Here is a 24,579-nt window from a genome sequence, read left to right as displayed (position 1 = left end):
CAGAAAAGCTTGCTTCTTAGGCTGGGTATTGGTTTCTTACTTGTCCTGAATTATTTTAGATACAGAGAATGGAAACCCCTTTCTGGTGGTAAGCTAAGATTTTCCAAATATAGGAAATAGCAAGGATTTAAATTCAGCGTAATTGTCTGAATGAGTTGTTTTTTCGACAGAGAACTAGAATCCCATTTCAAAGTGCACAGTCCAAGCTGCATTCCCTCATAATGTACTTCCCTATGTTTGTAGTCAGGTTAAAGGAGGGCACTGTCTCAGTGCACAAGGTGAAAGGTGACTTCTCTGGCTGTCACATAGAAATACAGCAAAACCAAAAATTTTCATTAAAAATTTGCTAAATTCAAGTGTATATGGCTTTGATTTGAAGGAAAATGCAATTGTGCTTGTTTGTTTTTAGGAAACACCACTGGAACAACCAGTTATGACAGACATAATTCTCTCTTTTGCAATATTCCTTCCTCCTGGAAGGAGCAAAATTTGGAGGAGGCATGTAGTAATGCACTGTAGCAGAAAACAGCAAAGGCGAATTTTTGTTTAGCTACTTTTCCATTTGTTCCATGTGGTTTGGACAAAGGAGAAATAATGGGTTTATGAGAAATAGTTAGTGGAATGTTTCAGAAGAAGTGTAATTTTCTCTGTGCATGATTCTAAAGAAATAATGCTGTCTGGCTTGCTCATTTATGGCAGCTGTTCTGGCGAGGAGGCGCTGGCTAATTGTCCCCTCAGAGACTGCTGGGTGGGGACATCTGATACAGAACGTGGTGGGTCTGTGTAGGAACGTGTGTGTGCAGGCAGCTGAAACAGCCAGTACTTCAGGAGGGAAGGGGCAGCTGGTGAGAACAGTGACAGTGACATGGCACTGCCCATGTTTTGCTTATTTCTTTCCATTTTATGCCTGTAATTAGTAGCTGCAGGGTTTTTCCTTACTGTGGCTTTTGTGGCTTTGGCTGGTGTGTCGCAATGGCACAGGGATGAGTGCTGAGCTACAAAACCAGGATTTGTCAGCATTCAGCCAAAAGGGATTTTTCTGCTTACAGGGGAGGTGATCTCAAGAGCCCATCGTACCCAGCTCCTTTTCCAGTACTCAGTTAAGGATCTATGGCAGAGTGTATCCTAAAACTTACAGAGATGGCTTTTGTCATTTGCCTTTGGTAGTTGAACATTTTATTCCTAACAAGTCATCTGACTCATTTGGATATTAAATGACTTATGGGTCCCTAAAAGCATTATTTGTTGAATAAACAAATTCTTTGCTTCTCCCCTTGCATATCTTCCATTTCTGTTTTGTGTTTTTACGCCTTTATTATTTTGGTTCGTCTTGCTGGAACCATCCAGCCTGGGCAGTCCTTGAGCTGCTGTGTCCAAAGTCAGCCAAAATGCTGCAGGGTACTTGAGCTACCAGATTTCAGAATTGCTTTTCTAATTTTTTTTTTTCAAAACCAGCCCATGTTTGTTTGTAGTGATGTGTGATGAAAAATCCACTAGAGGTTGCACAGCAGTGAGAAGCAGTCATTACCTGATTGAGATTGACTACTCTTGAGCTGCTCCTAGCCAATTATTTTCTGGTTTAAAATTAGATTAGGCTTCTTTTAAATTAGACTAGATTAATTTAAATGGTACAAAGGTCCAACTTTCTGTTTTAAATTCTGATTCTCTCCTCCAAAAATTATTACAGGCATGTACTTCAGCTCAATTTTATGTACTACATAAATTTATCCTTTTTATTCCATCTCCCTACTTATCAGTTAGTAGTGCTGCACCAAGAGCAGAATCTGTGCAATCTCACTTAAAATGTCATCTAATTACTCTTATGATCATAATAAAGTACTTCTGTGAAGACAAATGCAAAAGAGCCATGAATACTTCAGTTTAGTAAGCAGTACATCTGAGCTGTAATGCTTATTTGTCATACTCACTGTTCTTTTTATTTTTTCAAGCAGCAGTTGATGGTATCCCACCATTTTTGATGCTACTCTGTGGACTATTTTTCTATACTTTCCCTTTTTTTTTTTTTTTTTTTTTTTAGTTTACCCTTACATGCAATAATATATTAGAGGGGAAAAAGCATTTTGAGGAAAGAAGTAGTGTTGTTTTGGAGTGGAAAATAAGGAACGTACATAGAGGAAATCAAATCAATGGGTGCAGATCACAGTGATGCTGGAAGATTATAACAAAAGCAGCCCTGGTGCTGTCTGGATGGGGATTGTCAGAGTCCAGATTAGATTTGTGACCAAAGAACCTGGAGCTGAGGGAGGCTGGGAAGGAAAGGTTTTCCAGAAATGTGATGAAGAAATCGATGGTATTTTTATCCTTAGCTCATGGTCACATTGTTTTCTGTGGTATCAGCTCTCTTCTTCTTCTTTAGGCCTGTTCTTTTGGCTTCTTTTTTAATTCCTGTGTCATCCAGGAGTTATTTGTAAACATCTGCTTTGTACTAAAATCTTTAAATTGAGGAATGACCACATTTTTGAAACAATGTCATTCAGTCTAAGTCCCTTGTGTGTTCTACAGGACAAGTGAGATCACTGACCATCACAACATTGTGTTAAATGTGTCAGATTGGAATATTCTGTAATGTTGATGGGATGGAGATTGAGTGCATGCTCTAGTTTAGGAAGGTGTTACATTACAGCTTTAGGCAGTAAGAATTACCTGTAAGAGGAAACAGTGCAATAAATGCTCCACCAAAGTAGTTTTCCTATGGTTGAAGACTCATTCAGTCAAAAAACCTCCTGGGTTCAGTATCCTGAGGAAGACTGAATTGGTGTATAAATAGTTAATTCTGTTGATAATATTTGCAGGAAATAAAAAGCATTGGAGAAGCATTTGGATCAGTCTTTCCCACATAGCTGCTCTCAGGCCTCCTGATTCACTGTGTTACACAAAAGAGCTTTGGAAAAGGGTAGATACAGCTATTGAGGCAATTAATTTATGATGGAATTTACTCAAGAGGTTCCTGGAAACCAGAAGTGTGAGTTTCACTAAGGGGCAATAAAGGAAAAATACTTCAGTGAATTTTAAGTCATGATTTCAAGACAGTCATAATATTTCATTAAGTCCATCTCTTCAGAATCTTGGCAAAGATTAATTCCTCAAAAGTATATTCTACTTAAGAACATGTCATATCTATCACAGTGAAAGATGAATCTTTCATTATAAAACATATCTTCACTAAGGTACAAGAAAAGCAGGGAAACTGATTTTCTCTGTAAACATTTGAATGCATTAAAGATTAAAATAACAGATTAGGAGCACTACTGGAAGCAACTTCAATTTACTTTGGGTTATGGTTGGTTTGGTTCATGTTGGTATTTTCCATTAGCTTGCATTCTACTGCTGTGTTACAGTAATATATAAAATCAATGATCATTCAGGATAATAAAGAATAGGGACAGTTTTTTGAAACACTTGTGATTGCATGCAATGATAAGCTGCATACATATCATGCATGCAGTTTTGTTTCCTCGTGTCTGTGCAGTTTTGTGTTTTCAGTATGGGATATTTGGGACTTTGGCCACTGAAGAAAATGGTGGAAGATTTTAATTCTAATTGCCATCATTCCCTGTTTGTTTTCAAGCTAATTTTGCACTGGCAAAATGATGTTCTGTTGTTTAAACCTCACATTCAATATAGTATGATCCTGAAGTTTCACTTGCTTTTCTTCGCCAAAAGTGAGAACAGTCTCACATTTTCCTCATGAGTGCTTCAGAATTATGGGTTTTTTTCAGTGTTCTTGTTTCACTGTCTTTTATGCCCTTGACTTTCTGTGAGGACATTAACTATTTTTACATCAAAAGAAGACTGAAATATCAAACCAAGTGCATTAAACCAGTTTTCAACAAATGTGTCCTTTTAAGAAAACTGAAATCTGATTTTGTATAAGCTGGGAAGGGTGGGCAGAAAGTTGTGTCAGTTCATGCTGAGCAGGTTTGAACTTAGGAGTCTCAGGCTTTCCCAGTCAGTGCCTGAGCATCCACCAGAATTGCTGTCAATGGAACTCAACATTCCCAGGGCCTTCCTTCCCATTCTAATTGAATTTTTCTCGGCATGACTAATTCATGGGGAAAAAAAATCTAGATCAGCTTCATTAGCTGTGGTTCTGTCTGTTTTTTCTCGGTATTAATTGGGAAATAAAGTACATGACATTTCTGTTCAGGCTCGGTGTTATCAAAATTTACAGCTAAACCCTCCTGGCTGTAGGTAGCAAGTAGAAAAATATGTTGGGACAGGAGCACACACATCCACCTGTAAGTGTCAGCATTCACAGTCTTGGCTTTTTTCATTTAAATCCCTCCTTTTGTTGAGTCTAATTTAATACCTCCATGATTTTAAAGATTAAAACCCTTTTTCTAATCAAGAGGCTTCCTTGCCTCTCTAAACATTGATGGTCATCACAAATTCCTTTTCTCCCTTTTGAGACATGGTCTGAACACTGATTCGACAAAACTGGAGCAATTTAAGAAATTTTGTCTGCTGTAGTTACTTTGCCTAAAAGCTGATAATTTATCTGACATCACTGGGGAATGGGTTGTGTCTACTACTAGAAAGATTTTGCTTTGCAAACCCATGCTAATTAAAAGTCATGTATTGAAACATTGCTTCCATGGAGGGCTGTTGCAGAAGAAGATAAGAGAGATGAAGAAAAACCAAAATTAAAAATAATTAGAAAATTTTAGCGTCATCTCATGCATTTAACAGATTTTGAGGTTGTGTCCTACCTGTATACACTTTTGTGCAGCACACGAATAAGTAGGGCTGGTGTTGCTTGGAAAATTAGATTGTCAAAAGTGCTGTGAATGATGCTCCAGAGTATAAGTGCAAGTTGGTTTCTTTCTGCTCGTCAAAGAGGAAAAAAGTATTAATAGAAAAGAATAGTAATAATAAAAAAAGAGAAATCTGTGCATTGTTTTGAAGGTTTTTTTTTCCTCCTAAAGTTTGCCTCCAGTCTGATTTCCTGTGTTTATTGTCTCTTTTCCCCAAGGGAGATGCATTAGCAAAGCGTGGCTATGTGATGGCGATATTGATTGTGAGGATCAGTCTGATGAGGATAATTGCGAGGGCTATTTGTGTGGACCACCAAAATACCCTTGTGCTAATGATACCTCCATCTGCCTACAGCCTGAGAAGCTCTGCAATGGGAGAAGAGATTGTCCTGATGGATCTGATGAAGGCGATCTTTGTGGTACTTTTTAGACACCTTTTTCTGATTGCTCATGACACTGCCTGTTGTGATGGTTCCTGTTGAGGAAAAGGCTCTCCTACTGAAATTTTAGCACTGGAGCCTGTGTGAGGATTTTAGTTTAGTTAAAGTCATACTGAGTTTATGCTTGAAGTTTTAGCTTTCTTCAAATAAGGCAAAGGAGACAAGTCTTTCATTTTCAAGCCCCTTAAAACATTCCTAGAGGTAAACAATTAAAGGTCATTGATGTGTAGGAAAGGACTTCAGCTCATCTGCAGTTCTCTCCAACTACAGAAGCTTGAGTTCCTACCATAGAATGGTTTGGAAGGCACCTTAAATGTCAGTTTGTTCTGGCCTCCTGCTTAGGAGGGATACTTCTGTTAGACCAGGTTACTCCAAGCCCCTTCCAACCTGGCCTTGGACACTTCCAGGGATCCAGGGGCAGCCACAGCTTCTCTGAGGCCAGGGCCTCAGCACTCTCAAAAATTTCTTCCCAATATCAAATCTAACTTGTCCTCTGTCAATTTGAAGCCACTCCTCCTTCTCCTGTCACTGCAGGCCCTTGTCCCAAGTCCCTCTCCAGCTCTCTTGGAGCCCCTTTAGGCCCTGGAAGACTCTGAGGTCTCCCTGGAGCCTTTTCTTCTCCAGGCTGAGCCCTTCCAGCTCTCAGCCTGTTTACAGAGCAGAACTGCTCCAGCCCTCAGAGCATTTTCGTGGCTTTCCCTGCACTTGCTCCAGAATGCCCTCATCCTCCTCATCTTGGGGCCCCAGAGCTGAGTTCAGTCCTTCAGGTGGGCTCTCACAAGAACAGAGGGGAAGAATCTCCTCCTTTTGAGGTACAGCTTTATTTGATGCAGTCCAAGACACATTTGGCTTTCTGGGCTGCAAGCTCACATTTCCACGTCATGTTGTTCTGCTTATCCACTAACACCACCACTTCTTCCCACTCAGGGCTGCTCTCAATCCATTGTTTTCCCAGCCTGTGTTTGTGCTTGTGATTGCCCTGACTCAGTGCAGGTCCTGGTATTTGGCCTTGTTGAACTTCAGCATTCAGGTGGCACAGCCCCCACCTTTCAAGCCTGGCAAGGTCCTTCTGGTCCATCTTTTCCCTGCCGCATCACTCACACAACTCTGTCAGATCAGAAACTTGCTGAGGGTGCCCTCAAACCCACTGATAAAGGTGATGAACAGTGTCAATCCCAGCACTGAGTCCTGAGGATCACCACTTGGACATGGAGCTAAAACCATGAAGGGTTCAGAAAAGCTATCAGATGAATGGTTGCACATCAGATAATTTTAAAAACAAGTACAGAAATCTGTTTTAGAAATATAAATTTTTATTTGCCCATCTTGAAGGCTTTGTAGGTGTTTTAGTTGACTTTGCTGTATACAACCTAACTGGCAGCTTTTGCAACCCTTAATTATTGTTTTTCCATGTTATTTCAGATGAATGTTCACTTAACAATGGTGGATGTAGCCATCAGTGTTCTGTGGTTCCTGGAGGAAGAATTGTGTGTTCCTGCCCTGCAGGATTCAATCTTACTGCAGACAACAAAACTTGTGAGATTATGGATTTCTGCGCCAAGCACCTCAAGTGCAGCCAAGTTTGTGAACAGCATAAAAATACTGTCAAGTGCTCATGTTATGAAGGCTGGAAGCTCAGTAAGGATGGAGAGAGTTGTGTGAGTACTGGTAAGTTGAAATTTGGTGCATGCTCAATATTCAGGATGTTAATAGCTGTGATGGCAATTCACTGAGAGCTTCTTTCACTTTGTTTTTTTGTTTGGGTGGGGGTTTTTTTGTTTGTTTGTTTGGTTTTTTTAATATGAAATACGGGCTGGGATTGCCCAAATGTGGTCTTGATTACAATCTAAGAACTCATTAAAACTGTCCTTATGCTTGATGTACAAAGGGGTATCGAAATATTAGGCTGTTGCTAACCTAAGAATGCTAAAACCAGAGGTTTTTTAGAATGTTAATACTGTGCAATTCTGAACCTGTTTGGAGTTTTATACAGTTTTTCATGCAGAGTTAATATGCATGGGCATATATGTATATACACAGTTTTACATTCTATATGGGGCATTTAACATGTATTTTTAAGGAATGGATCAATCATGATATTGATCAGTATTGTTTGAGGGTTCAGAAGGTTAATTTTGAATGTGCAATTATATGCTGCCTGTTAGCATTCAATATTTAAGATGGTTTTTTTTCCCCTAAGGCATTCTGGCGCTTGTTTTTTGACAGCAGTAAGAACCTGCTCAGCTCACTAATTGAGGTGAAAACCAACATGAGCCAAAACAGGAGAGGGGAATGTATTCCTCTCATTGTTCACTGTTAATAAGTACTGAGGCATCATTTGGAAACCATGTTTGGAGTGTGTTTTTCAGGTGCAGTGTTGTGTGTAAATGAGAAACATGCATGTGCAATATAAACTGTTATCACACCTTTACCTCCCTGCTAGAGACTTAAAAATAATATTGAGTTTGCTTTCTAGATTTTCATAACTCAGTTTTCTTTGGTTCAGGATTCTTTGATAATTTTATTCTATATTATCTCTATTCTTTCATAGAGTTTTAGCAACTCTGAACAGAAATATCTTCCGCATTCTCTTTTGCTTATTTGGATATTTCACAATTCAGTAAATATGATTAGGATGTGCTTTATTTATTCTTACTCTGCAGTGATTGCTGCCAAAGTTCAGTGCTTTGGTCTGGTTCCCAATGATTTTAGATTAATCTGATTTTCTGTATTGTGGACACTTCCAGTAACTGAAAAAAAAGTTCTTTCTTATTGGGTTAGGGAAAGGAGAGGATTAAAGGAATTTAAGACAGTGTTAGTAACTCATATGAGGAAAGCTTGAAACAAACTTTAAATCAGGTAGAAATGACCAGTATTTGGAAACTAAATGGGGAAAAAAGTGAAGTATACTCACTTGTGGTATAAAATAAGAAAAGTAAGACTACAGTTTCTTGGATTTCTTAAGCCCATGAGATATTTCTGCTTAATGTTTACTGGTGTTGGTGAGAATCTGAAGTTACAAATTGATTTCTCCAGATTTTTTTTCAAAAAATGTAATACTAAATATATGATCTGAGACCTGTGGTGTCAGCTGATATAAAGAAAAATGATCCTTTTCTTTACAAACTGTAATGATGCTACCGTAATGCCATCAAAGCTGTGACAAAATTATTCCATATTAAATATGGCATGTGCTATTAGAGGCACAAATCATCTTGGCCCTTTTCAGTTTATTTAATTCAAAAGTCATGGGAAGTTCTCTGGAGGACACATCCTGTGACACTTCAGTTGCTGACTGTGTGAAGGGCATTTTAGGAAAGTGAGAACAATTTTGGTTTCTTTTGTGAACCTGTGAGACTCAAAATGTCCCCATCATCTGAGTCTCTGAGCATGAGATCCTGCACGAACTTAGACTGAAGAAAAAACTTTTATATTATACTATTAGAAATAAAGTTCAAAGTGACCTTATGAAGACAAGCTGTCCCCCAAATGCCAAACTACTATTTCAACAATTTCAGTTGTTATAAAGTAATTCTTAGAATAGCCATGGTGATTTAAGATGCCTTGAACCAGGTGTGTATTCTATTAGAACAGTAACTTGTAATCTGTTTTCCAGAAGAAAAAATAAATTACTCTGAAGAAAATGAGAACATTGCCCTTTACTTTTTTTTTCTTTATCTGAAATAGCATTTTCCTCTGTATAAGAAACATTTCACAAGTATACAGTGAAGAACATGTGAAGTTATTATGCAACACGTTTTCAGAATATGGTAAAAACATTTATTTGTGAGCCCATTAGAAGGGGAATATGAATGCTGAAAATGCAAGAATTATGTGATTCTAACTTTTTTTCCTGATTGCATTTCAGTATCAGAAAGTGTGCTTGTCAGAGGAATCTAATGAATTGCCAGAGAAATATAATGAGTTACAGAATAATAAGTATATAGAACTAAAATGCTTGAATTGAACAGTTCTTCTCTTTCCAGTTTCTTTTCCAAGCCTTTCTTAGTCTCCTCTGTTGTATCTCATTTCTGCTTCTGTTGCCTTCATTTCTTGAGGGTTTTAAATGTTGTCTTTTTTGTCCTCCAGAGTTTCTGCATTTTCCATGCCTCTTGTTTTCATCTCCTTTGCTTGTTGCTGTTCTGGCATTGTCTCATTACTGACATCCCAAACTTTAAATGTTTCCTTTAGATTTAAATTTGTATTGATTGAACTAAGAGTGTGTTACAGAGCTCCATTATTCAGATGGAAAGTCAATACAAATTATATGTTTTCATACTTGTGGTCCTGGTTTCTCTTAAAACACATTTCAAAATAGGTTGTGCTGATATATTGAACTTCCTTCTTTAAATGATAATAAGCATTCAGAAAAGAAAACAACTGATCTTAAAAGATATTTAAATTTCATGGTTACATTCAACCTTTCAGACTTTGATATAATAAATGTTAGATGAGCTCAGAAACATTTAGTTTAAAATTGATTGTCAGCCTTTCCTAAGAAGTGGAAACTGTTATATCACTTCATATTTATTTGTTTATTTTTTATCTATTTTTATATTTATATATACATATATACATATATATATATCTATTTTCATAGAGGATTGTGTCTGTCTGTTTGATCTGTCTTAGCTGGTTTGAAACTCAATTTTGTTATAATTCCCAGATACCTTTTAATACTAAAATATAGAGGGGAATAGTCCAATCCTCTCTGAGCTTAGTCAAGCTTTTAATTAAGGTTTCTTTTCATAATCTTTATCAAGTTATTGTTTTTCCTTGAGGTAATTTTCATAAAAGCACAGTGTAGATTACTTGCTGTGCTGTTGTTGTTACAGTGGGCTTCAATCAAACAACTAGGTTTAATCTAATTTTTCCTAGGACAGAGTTTTAAATTTAAGCCACTGAAAAATGTGAGGCATTATTCTTTATAGAGTCTTTTTTTGATGGCATTTGTGGGCAGTTTTCTTCTAGCAGAGATTTTTTTACAGCTTTTCATGTAGCTTATACTTTTTTTGCATCATATAATTTATATCCTAACCTTTGTGGTAAAAAAAATTGAGGCATTTATGAAATCACAGTGTGCAGAAATGTATTATTTTTCTCAACAAATTGATAACACTTAATTTTCCTGAAAGTTTTAAAGAATGGGATCAATGACCATTGTATCGATTTGAGACTTCACAGAAATTCTTTTAATCAATTTGCAGAATAAAATGTATTTGCTCTCAATTTCTGGAAGACTAATCAGGAAAATAACATTAAATTTTGAGTTTATTGGGTAATGGAAGCATATTTTTTTTTTAATTTATTTGACTGAGCTTGAAAATTCCAATTCCCTGTAATGTAGCTGATTTTATAGAGCCATTGAATGATCAGGTTGGAAGGAAGATCAAAGCCCAGCTAATGCTGCTGCTGTTTATCTGCTTTCCAAGACCTTCAGGACACCTTCAGTGCTAAACTCCCAAGTGTCCCAGGGGTGAAATGTTTTGTTGACTCACTCTCCTCAAGACTTTTTGTTTTTCTGGTCTTTCTGAGTCTTCGTGGTCCAGTTTAAGCCTTTAATCCTTGCCCTACTTGTTATTTATACAGAAAACAGGATTTTTCCTGTTCTCAATTCATAAGCCTTTTATGTCTTAAGGGAATTTTACGTGCTTCCGCTCATCATCTTATTCCATTTTTTTAGACTAAGCAGTTCCAGATTGTTCATTCTTCCCTTGCAGGCCATGAATTCTGGACCTCTTGGAACAGCTGCTCATTTCCACTTGTATTTCTACACTGATTCACACTCCTCTTCAAGAGCTGTGCTCAGAGGAGGGTGCAGTGTTGCAGGCAGTTGTCAGCCAAGCTTAGGGTTTTGTTGTGTTTATTTCAATTGTAAATCCTGTCAAGATCCCATTGAACTTTAATCCTTCTCATAATTTGCGCTGTAGGTTATTTATCTTAAACTGTATTTCCTCTACTTTGAATGAAAAAAAAAGTCTAATATAGCACAGATTTATTTGGTTTCTTTTTCTCCCATTGTGTTGTTAATTGCTGAGAATTACAAAAAAGCTGCTAGTGAGGATTGTGACTTGTGTTCTTATGAGTTGGAATTGCCAAAAAACCCCATAGATCAGTAGCCTCCTGCATAACAGCTGCCAATTTATCAGAATTTGGGAAGTGCAATTAAAGTGTGTCTCAGGTTCAGATAGCTGGTGCTTGTGAAACAGTTCCTAATGTCAGTGATCCTGTTCTGCACTAAATTATTTAACCACTGCAGAGCTTTGAATAATTTGCTTTTACAGAAAGTCATTCATTGCTTTAACAGATGGGAGGGTCATTGGGAAAGTTCAAGGCAGATTGTGAACGAGTGCTCCAAGAGCAGAAACACAGCTCTGCTGAGCTGCTTGATTAGCCTAAAACATCACAGATAATTTAATGTGTGTGTGCAGTGGGCATCAGGAGAAGAGGAGCTGCAGGAGGAAGTGAGCAGTGAAGTGCTCAAGTGAGTGAGAAGGGATAAACTGGATATTTGCAGAGCTCTCAGGAGCCTTGAGAAGCAGGAGTATTGCCTGCTGCCATAAACTGCCAATAATCTTCTACATAAAGAAGTTTAATTGTATGGAAAGCAAGCCTCCCGGTATTATTTTGTTTCACTCAAGGAGAGGGAACTCAGAGTGTTTTGGAGGGAGCAACTATTTCCCCACAGAAAAGGCTGGCTTGGAAAAAATATCTTTATCAAAGTGGATATACTGAGTTGATTCAACAGTTTATAGAATCCAAATTTTTGTCTTCCTTGTTTGTTTTATTAACACAGCTACTTGCTTGAAAAACCTTTCCTAATGAATGTTAGAACTGTAATTAAAAAATCAATTTCATAGTATGGTTGACCAGTGCTGATCATGTTTACAGATATTTTTATGCTCTTTGATATCAACTGTTTGCTATCACTTTGGCACAAATCATGCAGCATTAATTCATTAACAATGGAAGGAGAAAGTCAAACTCACTGGCACAAATCATGTAGCATTAATTCATTAACAATGGAAGGAGAAAGTCATTGGTAGCTGGATTTGTGAGGACATCAAATGTTCATTTTCTTGCTTGTTAGTTTGGCATGAGGGGTTTTTTATGCACTTCAATTGAAAACACAAGGTACACTGTATATTCAACAGGTACTTTATGTATTAGTAAATTGTTTCAGCTGATTGGCTTTTGAAACAATGTATGTTTTAATGGTTTCATTTTTCTGAACCTTTTGAGAAGCGGATTTTAAATTTGATAATGTGACTTTTTAAAGCTCTAATTATGGGCTCATAATGCTAGAGCTACAAAATACAGTTCAACAGTTGAGTCTGATATTCCCAGATTTAATGTCTAATATCTCTAGTTGGAATCAAAGATAATGCTAGAAGGGAGAATTAAGAAGTCTGTTGGACTGAAAAAGTAATTGAAAGACTCCTTATCAAAAGATGAATTGTTTTAATCATCTCTTTCTCCTGATAAAGTATTCTGTTTTTCACCTTCCACTTGTCATTTCTATCAATTTGTAGCAATATCTTTTTTTATTATCCCTTTGAAATGTTTAATCTTCATCTTCCAGATCCATTTGAGGCTTTCATAATTTTTTCTATTCGACATGAGATCAGAAAAATTGATCTTCACAAGCGTGACTACAGCCTCTTAGTTCCTGGTTTAAGAAACACAATAGCCCTGGATTTTCACTTCAGTCAGAGTTTACTGTACTGGACAGATGTGGTGGAGGATAAAATTTACAGAGGGAAACTCTCTGATACTGGAGGTATGGATTGAATCTTTATTTCCTTAACAGTTAGAACACCTGCAGTTACAGGGTGTGAGACCTGGTCAGTCGTAACTGAGCTGCCATTCTCAGAAACAGAATTTATGATGGCATTTTGCCTTTCACAAGGGCTATATCACGGTTGTACATCATTTCCAGGCAGAAAAAGACTTTTGTTATCAAAGTTTCCTTTTGCAGTATGCTTTAGGGGGAAGAAAATGGCAAATGCAGAGAACCGGTGTTTCTTCCTGGCCCGATGAGTGCAATATTGATTTATTTCTTTTTTTTTTTGCAGTTTATCTTCACCTTATTAAAAAAGTATAAGAATTTATCAGATGTCTGATAAATTAGCTTCTCTCACGAGGTGAAAGATTCTGCTTTAAAATTTTATAGCATCCAGAAAGACCTTTTCTTTGTTCTGGTGACATACTGATGGCCTATAACTCAATATAATCTCATAATATATACAAAAGAGTTTCCACAAAATGTTCTTTGTTGAAGTGTATGTTCTAGTACTTTCATCTAAAAGGCAAACCCCAAATAATCCAGAAATTACTCCAAGAACATCTGATGAGCTTGTATGTCCATGTTCATTCTACCACACTCTACATCAGTTCTTTAAGAATCTCTTTTCCTCTTTCTTTTTTTGTTTTTTTTTTCTTCTTTCTTATTTTTAACTTTTTCTTTAAGGTGTCAGTGCCATTGAGGTTGTAGTGCAGCATGGCCTGGCCACTCCTGAAGGTCTGACTGTGGATTGGATAGCAGGAAACATTTACTGGATAGACAGCAATTTGGACCAAATTGAAGTGGCAAAACTCGATGGCACTTTGAGGACAACGTTAATTGCTGGAGCTATGGAGCACCCAAGGGCTATTGCTTTGGATCCCAGATATGGGTAATTATAAACTATAAAAACATTATTTTTCCTTGCTGCAAGGTATTTTAAAGATGCTTAAATGTGATATTTGTTTCATTTCCTTTTTTGCTGTGCGTTATAGTTTTTAACTTATCTTTGATAGTTCTTAAAAGTCTATTTTGAATGATAAAGAATCCATTATTAATGTGTTTTTTCCCAGTGAAAAGGATTAAAAAATGGTAAATCAGGAGATACAGGGATCTTTTTGTTAGCGAATGCTTATCTTGTCATGTTGTTGTTTCCTTTCCTTTTTTTCAATGTGGATGATAACTGGAATGTTTGGTCTAACATATGTGTGGTTAATGGAGAGATTTAGGTGATTCTTCTCACTTAAAGACCAATTTTTTTTTATTTTGTGAGATTTTTTTGTTGTGTTTGTCTTGGGTTTTGTTGTTTGGTTTTTTGGTTGTTTTTTTTGTTGGTTTTTTTTTTTGGTGGGACTATAAAAATATAGCTTAGATGTTACTGGAAGCCTTGTGGCTGAGATGAATGCCACCTTTTGTGTTTGGTTTTAATCTCTAAAGTGGAGAAAATACTTGCCAGCTCCTGTCATTTTTTTTCTACCTATTCATTAGGGATATGCTATAAATCAGAATATTATATATATTCAATAGTTCCATCCTCTTCCCAGAATTATTGCTCTTTCAGAGAGGGGGGAAAAACCCCAAACAAACAAAAACATTCAGAAAAACACAACAAAATTGACAAGACACCAACCATAAATTAAAGATGGCCAAAAATAACACACCTGACCTGTTTTCAAAGTCATGATATTTAATTTTGTTTAGGAAATTGCTGTGGTCTGTCATGTGTCTTCACTGAATATTTCTCTCAGAAGCAAAGCTGTGAATAAAAAAATAAAGATTGATAAAGGTCCCAAGTTCTGGGATCTAAATTGTGAATTAGGATGTCCATGCCTTAATGATTAAGGCTTTTGCCCTCTCAGCTGAGCTGTTAGAAAGCTTATTTACAGAGTGCATTGCTTATCTATAAAGATCTTTAAAAAGAGGCATCCTGTTGGCAGAAAAATTGGCAGAGAAGTTGCTGAAATTAAATGGTTGGGAGGGAAAAAAAAGTCAAATCACCACTCTTCTTGAAACTGAAGGCTTAATCTGCCTTTTGAAGAGCCAGAAGCAATTGATGCTACATTATGTTAGAAGTCAGGAAAGAAAAATATCTTTAAACATAGCCAGGAATAGCTCCTCATCCTTTCACAAATAAATATGAATATACAGTGGTGATTCAAGGAGAAGGGTTGTATTAGGAGTGCACAAATCCTGTGTCCCAGTGGAGGCAGAGCTGCACTCCAGCCTGCAGTGGGGCTGAGCAGGTGTTCTCAGTCTGCACCCATACAGGTGTGTGCAAAATAAACATCTGTAGATAAAAACATCCCCTGTGAACCTCCCTGGCTGCTAAGGCTGAAGGTCTTTTAGTGGAAATGCAAAAACTTGCCAGAAGTTTTGTTCCTGTCTGGCTCTTTGCAATTAACTCTTTACAACTAACCACAAGTTTTCGTATCAAAAATATAATTTTCCTTTAACAAGTCTGTGTGTTGTTGAAAATTCAGTAATCTAAGAACAGTTAGAGTTTATTTCTGTCTTCTTGATGACGCTGCTTCTGTTAATTAACAAGACCACTTCTTTGGTTATAACAATGAAAGTTCTCCTTATTAGAAAAGCATTAGAGATGGTACAAAACTGAGAGAGACAACAATAAAACCCATCTTTGAAGTTTTCTTAGCAAGTCTAATCTGTATAAAATTCATTAGTGACATAACAAAATCCAGGGGTCTTCATTAAAACACTCTTAAGAGCAGCTGAAAATCTCTTGTTTAGCCTGTTCCTTGATCCCTGCTACCTCAAATCACCTTTCTTCCCATTCTCCCCTCCCCATCCTTCTTATCCATGGATTGCTTTCAAAGGCTCTCATTATAATTTCTTTTAATGAGCTGGGTTTCTAATTATAGGGGGAAGACAAGGCAAGCTGCTGCTGTGTAAATGGACATGGAAAAGTGAATGCTATTAAACTCCTTTGTTTTTTTTTTAAGTTCTTTATTTTTATGATGGCTCTAACTAGTAATGAAATATTACCTCCATGTTGCCCTAAAGAATTTATTTGGAGACCCAAATTGATCCTATGTTTAATCCCTTCATTTAAAGTATGTAAATGGTTCAAACCTTTTTTCAACTGTTGTCTCATAAACCATTTCAGATTTTTTCTTCATGCTTTAATATTTTCTTCTATCCCCCTTTCTTTCCCTTTTCCTCTCACCAGAATTCTGTTTTGGACAGACTGGGATGCAAATTTCCCTCGCATTGAATCTGCTTCTATGAGTGGAGCAGAGAGGAAAATCATTTACAAGGACATGGACACTGGAGCCTGGCCCAACGGCCTCACTGTGGATCACTTTGAAAAAAGAATAGTGTGGACAGATGCCAGGTAAAGTGCTCACAGCATCCTTATTGTCACTGAGAAATCCTCATTGAATGGAAAGTGGAATGTAGTTATGGACAATATGGACAAGAGGAGCTCTGGGCAGGCACATGTACAAAATGTACATTGATTTAATTTCCCTGCCAGCTGTGGGATCACCCATAGTCCTGGCTCTCTGTGCTTTTCCATGTATCCTCCTTGACACTTATCCATGCAAGGCCCAGGTTAGTTCATTATTTTTTAATGTTCATCTGAAAGAAAACCGAATTTTCTGTTGTATTTCTCACAGCATTGAGGCAAATTAAAGCAGAATAAAAACAAGTATTTCATATGTCTAGTTAAATTAATAATGTGAACTTTATAATCTATAAAGTTAATGATTGCACTGCAAAAAATCTTTGGTTTTACCACTCTTACAAAGTAAGTTTTTTACACATTTTGCCCAATGTCATAATGGTCATGTGATTTTTATTTTATTTTTACATAATCTTAAATTTGGGGTTGTCTTGTAGATCGGATGCCATTTATTCTGCATTGTATGATGGAACCAGCATGATAGAGATTATTCGGGGTCACGAATATCTTTCTCACCCTTTTGCTGTTTCTTTGTATGGGAGTGAAGTTTATTGGACAGATTGGAGGACCAATACCCTCGCCAAAGCCAATAAATGGACTGGCCAAAATGTCAGTGTAATACAAAAAACAAGTGCTCAGCCATTTGACCTCCAGATTTATCACCCAAGCCGCCAGCCACAAGGTGAATATTTATAGAATAATTTATTGCTGAGGGGGGAAATAGGTATTCTTTTTATATATAAATATCTGGATTATTAGCAGAATAATTAATTATTCCTCCTCTGAGGGGGGAAATAAGTATTCTTTTTATATATAAATGTCTGTGTATTATTTTGTCTTGAACTGTTGTATTCAGCCCTAGATGAGGTCAAAACCACACAATCCATGTGGCAGAAGTTTTTATTGGCTACAAATATAAATATATATCTGTTAGGGTGTACCATGAAAATGGGAATGCTGAAAAAAAACTAGTATGAATTTTTGTTGTGAGATATAACAAAAGGCAGTGAATATTTTATAGAGAAATATTGGAAAGTGAAAAATACCATTGGAGGATGATCGCCAATTAGTTACAGAATCTTTCAAATTCTCTGGATAAATTTCAACTTTCCTGGCAAGAAGTTAATCTTAATACAATACTATTTTAGAATTCATCTCATGAATACTTGTTGTTTTTCTAATTTTTTAACACTGAGAAATGATATTTTGTTTTTCTACTCACCCAGGGTTTGTAGTTCTCAGTAACGAACTTAGACTTTTATGTTAGTAGGTTGTGAGCAATCTTGATTTGAAAACTTCAAATCCTGACAATTTTGGATGGCTGTGTAAATGTATTGGAGCCCAGTTCTGCATTAGTTATGGTTAAAGCTCTAATGTAAATGAGTACCAGCAAGTAAAATTCTGCTGCACACTAGAAGGCAAAAGATTTGAGGAATGTTCTCACATGGAATAAAGGAAAAGCAATGAATACCACTCATTGTTGGGTAGTGTTTCCAAGAGTGGTGACAACTGCGGCCCCTCAATATGTGGCATAAATTGTCAGGATTCATTTTTCTGATGCTTTTATTTTAAAATAATAATGAATGTATATTGAAGATGAATGTTGCATGCTTTCAGTGGATGTCAAGTCTCTTGGACTTCATCACTTTCTGAAATGAGGCATTTATTTCTCTTCAGAATTTACTTTTTGGGGCAGGGTTCTTAAAAGCTGCCTGACTTCTGCTCTTCTGCTGAAGATAATATGTGTGCTCAGGCAGTTAAAATAGGAGTGGAGTAAATATGCCTCTCTGCACACACCTTTCAAATAAGTTTCGTCTGTTTTTTCTTTTTTTCTTTTGTTTCAGGTTTTTGGGTGCTTTTGTTTGTTTGGGGGCTTTTGGCAATTTTCTTTTAATTTCTTTAATTCGGCAATTTTTCTTTTCATTGAATCACTCATAACTTTGGGCTTTGAGGAACAGTGTTCCATATTTGATGTTTCTAAAGCAGCAGGAGAGTTGCTATTTGCCTTTTCTTGCTCTCAGAAAAAGAACAACTCCTTTCTGTTTGGACTGGGGCCAGACAGCATCTTCAGAGGGATCGTGTAGCCTAGGGAGACATCAGGCAGTATTCCACACTCACAGATATCTTGGCCCCCAGGCAAATGAAAGCTGTAGAAAAGTCTTCAGTTGTTTTTTGCCAAAATCAAGAAGTTCAAGGGTCAAGTTGTGTAATTGCAGCTTTTATTTTATGATGTAGAAAGCACTGGATTCTGATTTATGTTTGGCATTCTGGGTTTGCTCTGAATTACTGTCTTCCAGCAGGAGCAAGTTTTTTTTTTCTTCAAAACTGCAGTACCTTTTTATTTGAGCTGAAGAAATGATGATACTGCCTGATTACTTGTTAAATTTTCCTTTGAATTTGTAGCTATTTTGCAATAAATGAACAAGACAGTGTGCAGGTTAGAATCTTAAAATAAAATTAGGAGTAGATTTACGCTGCAGATTGTCAGTGTGAGTAGACCACTGCAGGATGAACATTTTGCATTTTCATCTCCATCTGGGTTATCTACATGGGTGAGAGTTTATTAGCTTTTAATAGATATATCAAGGAAGTTATTTTGATTGAAATGAAGTAGAGCAGAGCTAAATAAACTCTCCTAGCCTAAAGCCATTTTATTTAAGTCAATCTAGGACAGATGCTAATTCAAGGTAGCAAAGTTAAAGTGAGATATTTGTAGGGATGATAAGTTCAGCTCTCAGCAAACCACAGGGATTGGGGAAGATTTTCCCCTAATGCAGAATATTCTCAGGAATGTGAGTGAGCCTGAGCCCCACTTGTCTTCCCAGAATCAAAGCTGTGTGTCAGGAGTGCTGGTAAGATGGCAAACACAGGGTTTCTAGGAAAATTAGTATTTTTTTCAACTATCATTGTCTTTTAAAAATCCACCTGCTGCAAAGAACAAAGTCTATTTTATTCACAAGAAGTTGTAGCAGTGCACTGCTGAGGATGGTGGTAAGAGGGGTAAATATAGAGCATAGGAAGGATCCCAGCTTGAAAACACAACACTGTGAATTTCTCACATTTCCCCCTTTGTTTCTTTCATTTCTCCAAGGTACTAATTTGAATTAAAATTAAAAAGCAAACATGGCTATGGCATTATTTTTCTTTCTGCAGATTAAATTTTTATTTACAAATCAGTACAATAAGAAATGTAGTATATTGATGCCACTGGGCTCTTTTGTAATTAATAAAATGAAGAACATTTAACTTCATAGCACTGTTTTGTTGCAATATCATATTGAGGCCCAGATTGCCAGCTGTTTAAAATAATAAACTCTTACAGAAATTTAGCTAAAGATTGTATTACTTTGAGATCTTATCTCAAACTTGTATATGTTCTTTTTACTTCAAAAGATGCAGAAAATTTGGTATACATAAGTAATGGAAAATATATACACACATATACATATATATATGTAATTTTACTTATAAATATATATTTTGATATAATTATTTTACTTATCTTATAAATATATATTTACTTATTTTTATATATATATATAATATTTTTATGATTTTCTAAGCTTTATCAAGAATTGTGGTGTGTTTCTGTTTGTTTAGTTTCATGGTGAATACATAAATTTTTCTACCAATATTTGAAATGAATGATTAGAAACTGAAACAGAGTGATTAGCTGAAATAAATATTTACTTTAGAACTTCCACATCTGATCAGTCCTAACCTGCAAATTTCAAAGATTGGTGTTAAACTAACCAGATATAATCAGGCAGTATAAAGATTTACCTTGGCTGAGTACTTTGGCCTTAGGAAAAGCAATTCTATTGGAGGTATTGACAGGAGCAGAGGATTTGATCTGTAACTGGGTTTAAATATGAGTGGGAATCAATTGCTAGCAATTTGAAAGCACCTTTTGATGTGGCTGTAGTGCAGATATTTGAAGGTTTAGGCAGAATTCAAGCATTTTGTGCACTGTTAAAGTGTAAGATCAAACTTTGTCTCACTAAAATCTGGTGCCACGAAGGGACAAGCTCAGTATGAAGTTAATGCAGGGGATGAGTTGGCCATAGGAAATGCATATTGAGAGCTTGCCAGAGTACGTTTTCATTTGTCAGCCGGTGATGGAATGTCTTGAGTGGGTTGTTTTTAAGGGTTACTGGTCAAGAAAAATAAGCATTTTGTTTAAATGAAGTTTTAGAGAGCAGTCAAGAAGCGATGTGACAGCACTGACATGTGTACACCTGTGACACAAACAGATTGACAAGCAGTCAGCACTGGAAATCAATCAAATAATGAAAAAGGCTGTCCAGTCAGGGAAAATGCCAGATCTGTGGCTTGCTGTGATCAAAAGGAAAATAGATTGGTGGAAGTGATTAGGAAAGGAATAAAGCAGCACAGGTAGTGAACTGTGATGCTGTATAAATCCATACCCCTCCCACAGCTGGAATGCTGTATACAGATCATATACAGCACATCAAGGAAGCCTGACAGGCTGATCAAGAGTATGGGACAGGTTTTGCTCTGGGGACAGGTTGGCTGATGCTGCTGGAAATACCATTTATAGACAGGCTTTTGTATGGTGGCAGTCTAGTTTTGCTCTGGGGACAGGTTGGCTGATGCTGCTGGAAATACCATTTATAGACAGGCTTTTGTATGGTGGCAGTCTGTGAAGTCATAAACGACATGGAAAAGGTGAGTAACAAATGCTTATGAGGTTATTGACAATAGAAATGGAAGTGTTAGAATGAGCGCAAGAAAATAAAAAAGCCAAATTTTTGAGAGTTAGAGCAATAACAGTGTGCCCTCAGGAGAATTAGTTTTTATTAGGAAATAAAGAGCAGGCTTAGCTGTTATTCAATGAAAGCAATGTGAATATGAAAGGAACCTATAAATATGTGTTGCTAGAAGTAATGTTTAGATCATGGTACTTTGCTCCTAGAGTTGTGCACTCAAGTGGAAACAAACACATCTGCTTTATAACATTTCTTTTCCCACCAATTTTGTGTTCTGTGCAATATGGAGGGAGTGGTGATGTGAGCAGGACACAAATTGCACTGACTCCTTGGTGGATGCTTGGAGCACACTTGAACTACAACACTCTCTTTAAAATAATCATTAACCAACACGCCTTTAATTTTTTTTCTTCTGTCTGTTCTTCTTTTTAAATTCCATTCCATAAAGCACTACTTGCATGGAAAGACAATACAGGGATTAATTATTCTTAGGCTCAAAGTAAATCCTTGTCACAGATGGTTGTGTGCATACAGAGAGGTTGGAATTCCACAGAAATTACAGCTCTGTATTGGCAAATAAAGGAAAGGAAATGCTTCTCTGCAAAAAAAACAGATTTTTTACAGTCTTGCAACACCTGTGGAAAAAATGCCAAAACAATTGGAGGAGGTTGAGTATCTAGCTGGTGTCCTGATATCCCTTGCAACATAAATGATTCTGTGATCTCCTTCACAATATTTTCAAAACTCTAAGTTGTGTTTTGTTCCTGATGTACCCTTCTTAGGGATAGATGACTTCTCTTTCTTAATAGTGTATTAATAATTGGAAAGGGTCCTTGAGCCATGTAAACTTCAGTGTCTTTTCTTCAACTTCACTTTTTTTTGTCTTCCACATGAAGTTGTGACCTTAGTGCAAGATTTCCTCTGTGTTCCTATTGATAAAAGTGATGTTAAATAAACATTCCTCATTTTTAGGGGCTGGGAAAGGCTGAGTGGCCTCCAGTGCTTAAAAGGGTCAAATAGGATGATTTTATAGAAAATAATAAAAGCCTGGTTTGTGTTTTTTGGTGTTTTGGGGTTTTTCTGTTTGTTTGGTTTGGGTTTTTTTGGTTTGTTTTGTTTTAATAGAATGATGGCTACAATTATAATTAACGTGTTTTTCCAAGATTTTGAAAGCTTCTTTCTTCCCCCAGTACAGGTTAGACAAGGATGAAGTTTAAGGTTTCTGGAACTGCTGGATAAATTTAAGGAAGCATGCACTGGTGGAAAAAAAAATGGTTCAATGAAGCAAACTTTGTCTTCAAATTTTAGTGCTTGAGTTTGAGCTAAATTTATTTTTTAAGGGAATTCATACATTAGATTGCTGTGGTTATCTAATTACTTGTACTGCAGTCTAGCACAATGTAAGAGGAATATATTCTACACTAATTGGTTTTGTAAATTAAAAGTTTGTCTTCAAGTCAGTCAGTCCCACTTCCCTTTTTCATCATTATTAATTTTAAAAGTTTTTTATTTGTTTTTTTTTGTTTGTTTGTTTGTTTTTACAAAAGGAAGAATCAACATTATTTTCTGTTTATGCTTGAAATGTCTCTTCAGCAGTGCTCTGGAGCTTTGGGGTTTATAATAAGGAATGAACATGATAAGAACCATTTCCAGGTTTTGTAAGACCAAGGGGCTCCTTTCTGGTCAGCTTGCTTCCTGCTCTTTAAAGCAATTTTAGCACATCTTATTCAATCAGTGAGCTATAGGAAGCAACTTGTGAAAACCTACACCTAGGAGAGGTTTTCTTTGAGAAAGCAGAAATACTTTGCTATGTTTTTGTTGGTTTTTAGGGTTTTTTCCCCTTTCAGATTCTCTTTCTGTTAGATTTCCAACTAATATTCTAGTAAGGAAATGAAATTGAGAGGAAAATTGAATTTACCATAGTTCATCTCATAATGTAAGCTTTGACTATTGCTTTCACACAATTAAATCTGTTTTGCAGGTCCACATCATATTGACATTTTTTAAACCCACGTGTCTTGATTAGGAGTGTAAGATTTAAATCTTATGAAAAAGAAGAAAAATTAATATTGCCATGGAAAGATTATATCCAGTGGCTTCCTAAAATTATAGTTATAAACTTTGGCTGTATTAAAAAGCAAAAATTAAATATGTATAGATATATAGATATATCTAAAGGTGTTTCTATGGGACAAATATATTTTATATATCTATTTATTTATTTATTTATTTATTCTTGGACTAGAGTTGAATATTAGCCTATGAGTTGAATATTAGCCTATAAGAAATTATTAGAGCACAAGCTCAGTTAATAAGTTAGACTGGGTTTGTCTTCAGACAGAATTTTTACCTTCTCCCAGCAGTTTGGCAAACCCTGATTTTTAACAAGTGTTTTTACATGTTGTGTGTTTCAATGATTCTGTTTTAGCTCCCAACCCGTGTGCTGCTAACGAGGGCAGGGGTCCCTGCTCTCACATGTGTCTGATCAATCACAACAGAAGTGCTGCCTGTGCCTGTCCACACCTGATGAAACTGTCTTCAGACAAAAAAACATGTTATGGTAAGTTTTCCTCCCACAGCCTGGCAATTGCATTGATTTTAGAATCAATGGACAAATTAATGTTAAAAATAAAATCTGCACAGTGCTTTTTAATGGTGTGTTTTAAAGGAGAAGCTGCTTTTTGAGAATCGATGACTTATTCTAATAGTTGAGGTCTGTGGTGCTTTGATATTTGCTGCCACAGCTGTTCCTTTGTTCTGCTGCTGTGTGTGATGTGTTCATAAAATTTATCTCTGCAAAACAGAAAGCTTTGTACTGAAACGTGCGTCCTCCCAACATTCTGAGTCAGGTAAGCTGAATAACAAAAAAGATGCTTAATACCTTAAATCTCTACCTGCTCTGGCGTTGTCTTAGTTTCATTTTCAAGGATTAAAAAACAAAGAGTAAATATTAGGAGTGCATCCTTGCAGGGAAGTTTTATAAAAAACTGCAATACACACTTTTAAGCTCTAAAAACCCTTGAAATGTCAAATAATTGCATGTATTATCTATAAAACCTTGTACTAAACTATCCTTTTTACTGTTGATTAATAACATTCAAGAAATAGAAAAGAAAATAATATTTTGGCATGTCAAGGATATTGCAGGGGAAAAAAAATGCTTTTACTGTTCATTTGCAGGTGCTTGCTCCAACCATTCAGAGTTTTCAGATTTAAAAAAGAGCTCTGCTTTGCCTTTAATTTATCATCCTTTTCACTAGTGGAGGTGTAAATTAAAACAACTCATTTGCCCTTTTTGTTCCAGCTGTTTGCTTTTCACGCACACACACATTTGCTGTTTGTAAAACTTCCCTTTTTCAGTGAGTGATACCCTGAGATACAAAATGTTAGTATCTCTTATGATGTGCAGGTGAAACAGGATTTGTTTGAG

General features: G+C 36.3%; 1 protein-coding gene across 5 annotated transcripts in view; it reads left to right on the top strand.

The window, feature by feature from the left end:
• The window catches only part of LRP1B (LDL receptor related protein 1B), a 634,192-nt gene that overhangs the window by 439,357 nt on the left and 170,256 nt on the right, over positions 1 to 24,579 (top strand). For all 5 annotated transcript variants that reach the window (XM_030951951.1, XM_030951950.1, XM_030951947.1 and 2 more), the window contains exons 22-28: positions 4,994 to 5,194; positions 6,638 to 6,883; positions 12,798 to 12,995; positions 13,686 to 13,890; positions 16,186 to 16,350; positions 16,857 to 17,101; positions 23,578 to 23,709. In XM_030951951.1, coding sequence (XP_030807811.1) covers positions 4,994 to 5,194; positions 6,638 to 6,883; positions 12,798 to 12,995; positions 13,686 to 13,890; positions 16,186 to 16,350; positions 16,857 to 17,101; positions 23,578 to 23,709 — 1,392 coding nt within the window. The remainder of the gene's footprint in view (positions 1 to 4,993; positions 5,195 to 6,637; positions 6,884 to 12,797; positions 12,996 to 13,685; positions 13,891 to 16,185; positions 16,351 to 16,856; positions 17,102 to 23,577; positions 23,710 to 24,579) is intronic.

Source organism: Camarhynchus parvulus, chromosome 7, assembly GCF_901933205.1.
Source record: "Camarhynchus parvulus chromosome 7, STF_HiC, whole genome shotgun sequence".
In the NCBI taxonomy this organism is placed as follows: Eukaryota; Metazoa; Chordata; class Aves; order Passeriformes; family Thraupidae; genus Camarhynchus; species Camarhynchus parvulus.
This window is presented reverse-complemented; position numbering and strand designations above follow the sequence as displayed.